Below are 12,268 nucleotides of genomic sequence, written 5' to 3'. Positions count from 1 at the left end.
TAGTTTAAAGTTAGTGTATTGATGACTTGGCATGTTTTAAACTAAAGATAGACTTTAGTGATGACTCAGCTTGTTTTAAACTAAAGATAGACTTTAGTGATGACTCAGCATGTTTTAAACTAAAGTTAGACCTTATTGATCACTCAACATGTTTTAAACTAAAGTTAGTTTATTGATGACTCAGCATGTTTTAAACTAAAGTAGACTTTATTGATGACTCAGCATGTTTTAAACTAAAGTTAGACCTTATTGATCACTCAACATGTTTTAAACTAAAGTTAGTTTATTGATGACTCAGCATGTTTTAAACTAAAGTAGACTTTATTGATGACTCAGCATGTTTTAAACTAAAGTAGACTTTATTGATGACTCAGCATGTTTTAAACTAAAGTTAGACTTTATTGATCACTCAGCATGTTTTAAACTAAAGATAGACTTTAGTGATGACTCAGCACGTTTTAAACTAAAGATAGACTTTAGTGATGACTCAGCATGTTTTAAACTAAAGTTAAACCTTATTGATCACTCAACATGTTTTAAACTAAAGTTAGTGTATTGATGACTCTGCATGTTTTAAACTAAAGATAGACTTTAATGCTGAGTCATCACTAAAGTCTATCTTTAGTTTAAAGTTAGTGTATTGATGACTCGGCATGTTTTAAACTAAAGATAGACTTTAGTGATGACTCGGCATGTTTTAAACTAAAGTTAGACTTTATTGATCACTCAGCATGTTTTAAACTAAAGACAGACTTTAGTGATGACTCAGCATGTTTTAAACTAAAGTTAAACCTTATTGATCACTCAGCATGTTTTAAACTAAAGTTAGTGTATTGATGACTCGGCATGTTTTAAACTAAAGATAGACTTTAATGCTGAGTCATCACTAAAGTCTATCTTTAGTTTAAAGTTAGTGTATTGATGACTCGGCATGTTTTAAACTAAAGATAGACTTTAGTGATGACTCAGCATGTTTTAAACTAAAGTCAGACCTTATTGTTCACTCAACATGTTTTAAACTAAAGTTAGTTTATTGATGACTCAGCATGTTTTAAACTAAAGTTAGTGTATTGATGACTCGGCATGTTTTAAACTAAAGATAGACTTTAATGCTGAGTCATCACTAAAGTCTATCTTTAGTTTAAAGTTGGTGTATTGATGACTCGGCATGTTTTAAACTAAAGTTAGACCTTATTGTTCACTCAGCATGTTTTAAACTAAAGTTAGACTTTATTGCTGACTCAGCATATATTAAACTAAAGTTAGACTTTATTGATCACTCAGCATGTTTTAAACTAAAGATAGACTTTAGTGATGACTCAGCACGTTTTAAACTAAAGATAGACTTTAGTGATGACTCAGCATGTTTTAAACTAAAGTTAAACCTTATTGATCACTCAGCATGTTTTAAACTAAAGTTTGTGTATTGATGACTCGGCATGTTTTAAACTAAAGCTAGACTTTAGTGATGACTCAGCATGTTTTAAACTAAAGTTAGACCTTATTGATCACTCAACATGTTTTAAACTAAAGTTAGTTGATTGATGACTCAGCATGTTTTAAACTAAAGTTAGTTTATTGATGACTCAGCATGTTTTAAACTAAAGTTAGACTTTATTGATGACTCAGCATGTTTTAAACTAAAGATAGACTTTAGTGATGACTCAGCACGTTTTAAACTAAAGATAGACTTTAGTGATGACTCAGCATGTTTTAAACTAAAGTTAAACCTTATTGATCACTCAACATGTTTTAAACTAAAGTTAGTGTATTGATGACTCTGCATGTTTTAAACTAAAGATAGACTTTAATGCTGAGTCATCACTAAAGTCTATCTTTAGTTTAAAGTTAGTGTATTGATGACTCGGCATGTTTTAAACTAAAGATAGACTTTAGTGATGACTCAGCATGTTTTAAACTAAAGTTAGACTTTATTGATCACTCAGCATGTTTTAAACTAAAGACAGACTTTAGTGATGACTCAGCATGTTTTAAACTAAAGTTAAACCTTATTGATCACTCAGCATGTTTTAAACTAAAGTTAGTGTATTGATGACTCGGCATGTTTTAAACTAAAGATAGACTTTAATGCTGAGTCATCACTAAAGTCTATCTTTAGTTTAAAGTTAGTGTATTGATGACTTGGCATGTTTTAAACTAAAGATAGACTTTAGTGATGACTCAGCTTGTTTTAAACTAAAGATAGACTTTAGTGATGACTCAGCATGTTTTAAACTAAAGTTAGACCTTATTGATCACTCAACATGTTTTAAACTAAAGTTAGTTTATTGATGACTCAGCATGTTTTAAACTAAAGTAGACTTTATTGATGACTCAGCATGTTTTAAACTAAAGTTAGACCTTATTGATCACTCAACATGTTTTAAACTAAAGTTAGTTTATTGATGACTCAGCATGTTTTAAACTAAAGTAGACTTTATTGATGACTCAGCATGTTTTAAACTAAAGTAGACTTTATTGATGACTCAGCATGTTTTAAACTAAAGTTAGACTTTATTGATCACTCAGCATGTTTTAAACTAAAGATAGACTTTAGTGATGACTCAGCACGTTTTAAACTAAAGATAGACTTTAGTGATGACTCAGCATGTTTTAAACTAAAGTTAGTGTATTGATGACTCGGCATGTTTTAAACTAAAGATAGACTTTAATGCTGAGTCATCACTAAAGTCTATCTTTAGTTTAAAGTTAGTGTATTGATGACTCGGCATGTTTTAAACTAAAGATAGACTTTAGTGATGACTCAACATGTTTTAAACTAAAGTTAGTTTATTGATGACTCAGCATGTTTTAAACTAAAGTAGACTTTATTGATGACTCAGCATGTTTTAAACTAAAGTTAGACCTTATTGTTCACTCAGCATGTTTTAAACTAAAGTTAGACTTTAATGCTAAGTCATCACTAAAGTCTATCTTTAAGTTTAAAGTTAGTGTATTGATGACTTGGCATGTTTTAAACTAAAGATAGACTTTAGTGATGACTCAGCATGTTTTAAACTAAAGTTAGACCTTATTGATCACTAAACATGTTTTAAACTAAAGTTAGTTTATTGATGACTCAGCATGTTTTAAACTAAAGTAGACTTTATTGATGACTCAGCATGTTTTAAACTAAAGTTAGACTTTATTGATCACTCAGCATGTTTTAAACTAAAGATAGACTTTAATGCTGAGTCATCACTAAAGTCTATCTTTAGTTTAAAGTTAGTGTATTGATGACTTGGCATGTTTTAAACTAAAGACAGACTTTAGTGATGACTCAGCATGTTTTAAACTAAAGTTAGACCTTATTGATCACTCAGCATGTTTTAAACTAAAGTTAGTGTATTGATGACTCGGCATGTTTTAAACTAAAGATAGACTTTAATGCTGAGTCATCACTAAAGTCTATCTAAGTTTAAAGTTAGTGTATTGATGACTTGGCATGTTTTAAACTACAGATAGACTTTAGTGATGACTCAGCACGTTTTAAACTAAAGATAGACTTTAGTGATGACTCAGCATGTTTTAAACTAAAGTTAGTGTATTGATGACTCGGCATGTTTTAAACTAAAGATAGACTTTAATGCTGAGTCATCACTAAAGTCTATCTTTAGTTTAAAGTTAGTGTATTGATGACTCGGCATGTTTAAAACTAAAGATAGACTTTAGTGATGACTCAGCATGTTTTAAACTAAAGTAGACTTTATTGATGACTCAGCATGTTTTAAACTAAAGTAGACTTTATTGATGACTCAGCATGTTTTAAACTAAAGTTAGACCTTATTGTTCACTCAACATGTTTTAAACTAAAGTTAGTTTATTGATGACTCAGCATGTTTTAAACTAAAGTAGACTTTATTGATGACTCAGCATGTTTTAAACTAAAGATAGACTTTAGTGATGACTCAGCATGTTTTAAACTAAAGTTAGACCTTATTGATCACTCAGCATGTTTTAAACTAAAGTTAGACCTTATTGATCACTCAGCATGTTTTAAACTAAAGTTAGTGTATTGATGACTCGGCATGTTTTAAACTAAAGATAGACTTTAAGTTTATAGTTAGTGTATTGATGACTCAGCATGTTTTAAACTAAAGAGAGACCTTATTGATCACTCAACATGTTTTAAACTAAAGTTAATTTATTGATGACTCAGCATGTTTTAAACTAAAGATATACTTTATTGATGACTCAGCATGTTTTAAACTAAAGATAGACTTTAGTGATGACTCAGCAGAAGTTGCATTAACCTGAGATATGAGACATTAGACTGATCCTCAACCTGAGACATGAGACATCAGATACGTACCTTCCAGTGTCTGTGCAGCCTGCGGACTGTTTCCTGCAGCGCCTGCTGTTCCAGGTCCGGCAGGATGTCCGTCAGCTCGTCACAGGCCTTCAGGAATGAATTCAGCACCCGCTGGTCCAGCTGTCCAAAGAACTCCTGCAACACCCAGCAAGTCCAGGTTTACCAGGGAGCTTTCATCTCATCTCATCTCATCTCATCTCATCTCATCTCATCTCATCCTCACGTCATCCTCGTCTCATTCTAATCTCGTATCATTCTCATCGTGTTCTCACTGTGCACAGTGATGGACAGCAGCCTGCCGATACAGAGCTCCAGGAACATTAAGTACAATGAAACTACTTTATCAAACTTTTCAATATTTCCAATTTCATCCAGAAACTTGCTGTTTGCTCTGACTTGATCAGCAGAAGCTGGAGGAGGTTTGCAGCAGAACTTACCGTGTGTTTCTTGAGCAGCTCCTCGGGGTCTCCTCTCTCCTGCAGACAGTTCTGGGCCATCTTCAGAACCTTCTCCAGCTCCACTCGAGACTCCTCGAAGCGCTTCATCAGGCTGCTGTTGGCTTCCACCTGCTTCCGCCACTCGGTGGAGTCCCTGAACATGTTCTGGACACAAACATTCCCGTTCAGAGGAGCAGAGCAGCTTCTGCTGAGGAGCAGCGATAGCAAGAGACGCTGGTTCACCTGAGAGGACGTCTGCAGGTCGGCCACTCGGCTCTGCAGGAGGCTCAGGTCCATGTGCTGCAGCATCTGGCTGCAGCTCAGAACCTTCTGGATGCTCTGGTGGTTCTTCTCAATCACCGTCAGGCACTTCTTACAGCTGTGTGTGAAGGTGGCCAGCTCCTGCAACACGGAGGACGGTAACTGGTAGCAGGTAACTGGTAACTGGTAGCAGGTAACAGGTAGCAGGTAACTGGTAGCATGTAACTGGTAGGAGATAGCAGGTAACTGGTAACTGGTAGGAGACAGCAGGTAACTGGTCGCAGGTAACATCACTGATAGCAGGTAACTGGTAGCAGGTAACTGGTAGCATGTAACTGGTAGGAGATAGCAGGTAACTGGTAACTGGTAGGAGACAGCAGGTAACTGGTCGCAGGTAACATCACTGATAGCAGGTAACTGGTAGCAGGTGACTGGTAGGAGCTAGCAGGTAACTGTTAGCAAGTCGCAGGCAACTGGTTGTAGGTAACTGGTAGCAGGTAACTGGTAGGAGCCAGCAGGTAACTGGGAGCAAGTTGCTACTTGCAGTTACCTGGTAGCAGGTAACTTGTAGCAAGTAATTGGTAACTGGTAGCAGGTAACTGGTAAAAACAAGCAGGTAACTGGTAGCAGGTAACTGGTAGTTGGTAACTGGTAGCTGGGAGCAGGGAGCAGGTAACTGGTAGCAGGTAACTGGTAGCAGGTCGTGGGTATAACTCACCTGGCACTTCTGCTTGAAGTCCAGCGGCCCCTCGGACTCAGTCCTGCTGGTGATGTGACTGGCCTTCTCCAGAGCCTGGTAGAAGCCAGTGATGTTCTTCTCCATCTCCTCCAGAGGAGGTAAGAGAGACTGAGACTCTCTGAGCAGAGGCAAACATCTGTCTCTGACCTGAGGAGGAGAGTGTGTGTTCATGTCAGTGAGGAAATGTAAACGTAATTTGAATAAATGAATTGAAAACTGAAGGTTTTCCAGATGCCTGGTGAACTTGTTGGTACCAGAGATGAAGCTCGACCTTAAAGACCTTTGGACCTGAGGTTCTGGTATCAATGCTGCCGTTTCTGCATCCTGAATGTGAAATGTGGGCTGACGTGCACACACACCTTACTGAGCTGCTCTGTGATGGAGGCCATGACCGCCATCATGTGAGCAAGCTCGTCTTCTGGAGTGTCTTTGGTGAGCAGCTGCGCCGTGCGGCTCGCTGCCTTGCAGGCCGCTTCCATTGCTGGAACCTTGTGCTTGATTTCCTACCAACAGTCATCAAAACACAATGAGACGGAGCCGGCCGGAGCCTGGAGAGAAGAAGAGAGGCTTCCTACCTCCACATCCTGTGTGAAAGCTCGGACGTTCAGGAAGGAGACCTGGACAGGAGCCGTCATCTTTTCATTGGTGGCATCCATGAACATTTTCAAGGTGTTAATCCCATCGTGGTAATCTTGTCTGAGCTTGTCCACCTCGTCTGCCCGTGCATACTGTCAAACACAAGCCCAGAGTGGCTCGTACCTCCGCTCCTTGCATGGTTGACGTGTTAACGTGTTTCCTGCTGGACTTACATGTTTCACTTTGACAAACAGCTCCCTCCACCGGCCGTTGAGGAGCAGGAGCTGCTGCTTCAGGTCTCTGGAGATGGTTTCATCACACGTCTCGATCAGGAAGTTTCCTGCGTCGTTCATGTCCATGTGCTGCTGGATCCAGTGAGAGAAGTTCCTGAAGAAGTCCTGAGAGTCAGAAAGATTAAGAGAGAACTGGTGAGCTTGTGTCGGGCCAGTCCGCGCGCGCGCGTGTGTGTGTGTGTGTGTGTGCGTGCGCACTCACACGCTTGGCGCTCTCTGATTGGTTGAGCATCTGCTCGGCGTCCTCCAGCCAGGCCTGCAGTGCCGCTACGGTGCTGCTGTACTTGTCCCAGTTGGAGATCACCTCCTCCAGCATGCTGCGGACGCTGCGGAGCTCCAGAGCCAAGTTCCTCCACTGAGCCGTCGTGTCGCTGAGGAACCTGCTCACACCTTCTGCTTCATCAACTGAGGAATCAGACACGGAGCTCTTCAGCTTCAGCGGCGGCTCAAGTACAGACTGTGAGTGAGAAGGAGGCGGTGCTAATCCAGCCTCAGGGTTGATGGTGCAGGTCAGGAGGTCAGGAGGTCAGGAGGTCAGGAGGTCATGCCAGCTGTGGGGACCCCGTCATGCAGGATGCAGTGTGTTTCTCAATTTGTTTGGAGGATGTCAGAAGGAAAAAAGCAGGAAGAGTTCGGGACTTTTTAGACTTACCTTTGTTACAGGTCTTAGACCCTGTAACATGAAATCGACAGTACAGATGTTCACAAACACCCATCTTCATTCAGAATGTGCAGATAACTTGTGAACATGGAAAGAAAAGGTCTTACTTGAACTGTCAGACCGAACATAAACCTCTGCAGCTTTCTTCAGGGCTGTGAAGATCAGCTCGTATTGTTCGAAGAAGCGATGCCCTTCGATGAAGGTCTAAGATGCAGAGCAGAACAAAAGGCTTCGTTCAGGAACCTGAGAAACACTCGACTGCTCTTCACAAGACTCCAACCTACAAGGTAGCTCTGCAGCAGCAGGTCCACTGAATCTCGTCGGCCATATTTAATGATCCAGGACTTCAGCTTCGACTCGGCCAGCACCAGAAACCCCATCACTCGATATTTCATTTCCCAGAATTCCATCTTGATCAGGTGAGTGTGTGACGACGTGGACACAAAGTTGAAGCTGCAAACGAAAACGTTTCAGCCGAACACGAACCGGTATGGTTGGAGTGACAGTACACTAGCAGAGGAGTGAAGTGAAGGTGTTACCGTTCTGCCAGGTCCTGGAGCTGTTCAGGAGGAACAGGGACTCCGTTCACGGCCCTGTCCCTGTGGATCTGCTGGAACGTTTGTCTGTGTGATTCTACACTCTTTAGAACCTCCTGCAAAAGCAGAAACCAGAGGAAAACTCATCCTCACGTCCTCCAGCCACCGTCACCAGACGGGGTGAAGGCGGCGCTCGTTACCTTGTGCTGCTCTAACTTCCTGTGAAGCACGTTGGCCGTCTCTTCGTGAGCCAGCGTGGAGGGAAGGTCCTCTCGCAGAGCCAGCTCCGCCCGGTGCAGCCAGGCCCCCATCACCCCCAGGGGGCCGGGCAGAGACTGGTCCAGGTGGATGTGCCAGTCCAGCAGCTGCAACAGAGCCCAGAACACAAAGGAGGTTCTGCTGGTCACAACCTGCCTCCCAGACAGACCCTCCACCTCCTGCTCCATCTGCTCCTTCTGCTCCACCTCCTGCTCCATCTGCTCCTCCTCCACCTGCTCCTTCTGCTCCTCCTCCTGCTCCATCTGCTCCTCCAGCTCCTTCTGCTCCTCCTCCTGCTCTTCCTCCTCTTTCTGCTCTTCCTGCCCCTCCTCCTCCTGCTCCTCTTCCTCCTTCTGCTCCCCCTCCTCCTCCTGCTCCTCCTTCTCTTCCTCCTCCTGCTCCTGCTGCTCCTCCTCCTGCTTCTCCTTCTCCTCTTCCTCCTCCTGCTCCTCCTCCTCCTCCTCCTGCTGCTCCTCCTCCTCCTCACCCTGGCAGACACTCGATCCCAGGCCTGCTTCACCAGAGCCTGGTCCACCGACAGCTTGCCCTCCTTGTTGACGGGCTGCAGCAGCGGGTCGCTCTGCTTCTTCTTCATCTCGTACTGAACACGGAAGCTCTTGAAAGCCTGAGAGAACCAGAGCAGAAGTGAGAGGAAGGCTCCCGCAGACAGAGGGGGGATGTTTGATGATGATGATTCTCACCTGATATTTATCAGTCAGGTTTCCTTCTGCTCCCTGAGCTCGGAGGACGTCTCTCTCCAGCTGGTCCAGGAAGACCTTCAGCTCCCTCAGCATCTTCCTCTCCTCTCGCTGTGGAGACACGAGCAGCAACACGTCAAACCAGACACCAACCCAGAAACACAGACTCTGGGTTTACAGGTTAGGTTACGGACTCAGTCTCTGGGTTTACAGGTTAGGTTACAGACTCAGTCTCTGGGTTTACAGGTTAGGTTACAGACTCAGTCTCTGGGTTTACAGGTTAGGTTACAGACTCAGGAAGTGTGACGCGAGGGGACATGCTGAAAGTCACTTCTCCAGACTGATCTAGTTGGTTTAGTTGAACATACCTCAAGCATTTGCTCTATGTCTTGGGCAGCAAACTATCCAGAAAGCAGCAAGGCACAGAGAGAAGCACGTCCATCAGAAAAGCATCAGAACAGCAAGAAATAGGAGAAAGGAAGTGGATGGAAACAGGATGAGAGCCACTGCAAACAGGAACAGGCCGGACTGCGAGCTGGCGTCTCACCTGCAGCACCGGCGCTGACAGAGCAAAGGTGGGAACTGAACCAAGTCGCAGCTTAATGTGCAAAAAACATAAAGTACACAAGGAAATCAATGTGATGATAAAGTGAAAAACAAATCAAAACCCTGATGAATTCATGATTGTTCTCTTCCTGAATACTTTCAGTTCATCAGTGAACTCGAAGTATGAAATACACTCATGAACACTTTGTTTTTCAAATTTGAGCTTTTTTCAGGTTTATTTTTACTTTCGAAATTTGTGTAATGTAGAAATTTGATTTTAGAAATTAATTTCTACAATGAAACTTTCTGCATGATTGCATGTTTATTACTAAAAACCATTTTCACGTCGTAATTCAATGATATTTTCCAGGTTTTCCGCGTTGTGGGAATCAGAGTCCCGAGAGTGGTGCAAAGTGAGGTGTTGAGGTTTCTCCCTGGAGCTTCTACCTCGTCCGTCTGGCCGTCGGACAGCTGAGGGTTCGGGTAGTGCTTCAGGAACTGAGCCACATACGTCATGATGGACTTCTCATCTGGTTTGTCCACGTCCACGTCTGCAGAGGAACACACACACACTGCTGGAGGAACCCTGGAACATCATGAACTCGTCAACACGAGGAGACGATGGAGCCACCGTCTCATAGGACATGGAAACATTTCTCATCCTACAGAGGACGAATCTACTGAGACACTGCAGCTGATTATCACCTCCATCCTGGACCAATGATTATCATCTCCACCCTTGACCAATTATTATCACCTCCACCCTTGACCAATGATTATCACCTCCACCCTGGACCAATGATTATCACCTCCATCCTGGACCTATGATTATCACCTCCACCCTGGACCAATGATTATCACCTCCATCCTGGACCAATGATTATCACCTCCACCCTTGACCAATGATTATCATCTCCACCCTGGACCAATGATTATCACCTCCACCCTTGACCAATGATTATCACCTCCATCCTGGACCTATGATTATCATCTCCACCCTTGACCAATTATTATCACCTCCACCCTTGACCAATGATTATCACCTCCACCCTGGACCAATGATTATCATCTCCACACTGGACCAATGATTATCATCTCCACCCTTGACCAATTATTATCACCTCCACCCTTGACCAATGATTATCACCTCCACCCTGGACCAATGATTATCATCTCCACCCTGGACCAATGATTATCATCTCCACCCTGGACCAATGATTATCACCTCCACCCTGGACCTATGATTATCACCAGTGCAGCTCTCAGAGCAGTAACGCGTCACGGCTGCTGGTGACATTTGCAGACATGGTCACTTCCTACACTTCAACGTTGAACTGCAACAGGTTCACCTTCTGGGTCCAGCAGGCGAGGGATTCCCAACTCGTTTTCTGCCAGAGCGAAAGCAATCTCCAGATTCTCTCGGTTGCTTCTCCGCCGCACGACCTCCATGTCCACCAGGTCCGGCCTGATGGCGTGCACCACCAGCTGAAAGGCAACCCCATCCCGCCAGCTGGGGCCGAAGTCCTTCACCTCCACGGCCTGGTGTCTGGAAGACAAGCGAAACTGAAACCTGTGGGCTTGTTTACTGTTTCACACTGGAACTGTAGATGTTTTGACACCATCATCTTTTGTACCTCAGAATTTCACTGTGACATGATGGAGCAACGATGTTTCTGAATGGACCATTTCAAAACGTGCATGTTTTTTCTCAGTATTCCACTTAAGTCTTGAATCACACAGGAAACATCCGGTGGGAGATCAGAACAATAAAACTACCACAGTACATGAAGCACGGAGCGATGGACCAGGGGAACGACAACATGCTACCGGTGGACAGTCGACTGTCTGACACACCATCGTACTCAAACCCTGGTCCTGTAAAACTGCCACACTACATCTGGAGGAAAAAGGGACTGAACTAATAATATATATAATAATAATGAAGTATCAATGCAGCATTGGACCTTTGAATAAATGCAATGGGCCATGAAACAAACCAGAAATGGTACAAAGTTCATTGTTCTACCAACCCTGGTTAAATAATGTCACACTTTCAGCTTACACCTTTCAGATACAAACAGTAAGACTGTTCACTCATCACTTCCTGTTTCATTCAGGAGAGCAGGTTGACCTGACGTACTTGGCCGCCGTGCACTGCACCCATCTGAGCAGGGCCTTCTTGGCATTGCCCTGGAACTTGTTGACCACCTTCCTCTTCATGGGGGGGCTTCCCGTCTCTGAGCCGGCGGCGCTCTCCACAGAGGAGCTGCTGTTGGACAGGGCCTGCAGGGCTGGCAGGTTGCTGGTCAACTCCTCAATCTGACAGGAAAAAACATTTCATTCACACACAACATCTTCACCTCGATCCAATAAAACTAAGAACGTTTATTGATCCTTCCTTGGATCGAATTCATCCTGTTCACAGTTAACCTTCACTCTACAGGCTCGGAGCGCTTGGACAGCTGCTGGGGTCAAAGGTCATGCTCAGGGATCCCAGTGGTGACCTGTCAGCTCTCATCTGGGTGGTAAATACATGGAGCGGCAGTGACTCAGCTGAAAGTGAACAGTCGTTAAACTCGATCATCACCTGGAAGTAGAGGATGATGGTCCATATCAACCCAAGGACAATTGAAGGTCGTCCGTCAGCCACGTCCGTGGCGTGAATGTTTACAAGTTTGATCTGAAACATAGATTATTGTGGATGATTAGACTCTGAAGGAAGTTGAGCTGCAGGTAGTTCGGGATTGAAACTGGCAACCAGACAAAGTCTTAAACGAGTCAAACAAAAATCACAAGCTGGAAACCATCAAAGTCTGGTCTTTGATGCAGCCAATCCTCGTCGTGTGCAGAAGGCAGAAACAGCAAGTAAAAATCACCACAAGTCAAGAAAGAAAAGAAAGAAATGATGAAAGAAAAGCAGATGCACTACAGCAACACAAACCCTGAAGATC

At 43.3% G+C, this 12,268-nt stretch overlaps 1 protein-coding gene across 1 annotated transcript in view; it reads right to left on the bottom strand.

Annotated features, from left to right (window-relative positions):
* syne1b (spectrin repeat containing, nuclear envelope 1b) overlaps positions 1-12,268 on the bottom strand; it is a gene marked incomplete at its 5' end in the record, with an annotated part of 101,104 nt that overhangs the window by 76,794 nt on the left and 12,042 nt on the right. The window contains 21 exons of the mRNA XM_080480598.1: positions 4,313-4,447; positions 4,750-4,914; positions 4,993-5,151; positions 5,729-5,896; positions 6,109-6,252; positions 6,325-6,477; positions 6,559-6,723; positions 6,821-7,023; positions 7,271-7,291; positions 7,387-7,483; positions 7,564-7,732; positions 7,819-7,931; positions 8,016-8,180; positions 8,561-8,698; positions 8,775-8,882; positions 9,140-9,172; positions 9,319-9,369; positions 9,765-9,868; positions 10,667-10,863; positions 11,458-11,636; positions 11,905-11,997. Coding sequence (XP_080336724.1) covers positions 4,313-4,447; positions 4,750-4,914; positions 4,993-5,151; positions 5,729-5,896; positions 6,109-6,252; positions 6,325-6,477; positions 6,559-6,723; positions 6,821-7,023; positions 7,271-7,291; positions 7,387-7,483; positions 7,564-7,732; positions 7,819-7,931; positions 8,016-8,180; positions 8,561-8,698; positions 8,775-8,882; positions 9,140-9,172; positions 9,319-9,369; positions 9,765-9,868; positions 10,667-10,863; positions 11,458-11,636; positions 11,905-11,997 — 2,760 coding nt within the window. The remainder of the gene's footprint in view (positions 1-4,312; positions 4,448-4,749; positions 4,915-4,992; positions 5,152-5,728; positions 5,897-6,108; positions 6,253-6,324; positions 6,478-6,558; positions 6,724-6,820; positions 7,024-7,270; positions 7,292-7,386; positions 7,484-7,563; positions 7,733-7,818; positions 7,932-8,015; positions 8,181-8,560; positions 8,699-8,774; positions 8,883-9,139; positions 9,173-9,318; positions 9,370-9,764; positions 9,869-10,666; positions 10,864-11,457; positions 11,637-11,904; positions 11,998-12,268) is intronic.

The sequence above is a fragment of the Lipophrys pholis genome (assembly GCF_963383615.2).
Source record: "Lipophrys pholis genome assembly, chromosome: 14".
Taxonomy (NCBI): Eukaryota; Metazoa; Chordata; class Actinopteri; order Blenniiformes; family Blenniidae; genus Lipophrys; species Lipophrys pholis.
This window is presented reverse-complemented; position numbering and strand designations above follow the sequence as displayed.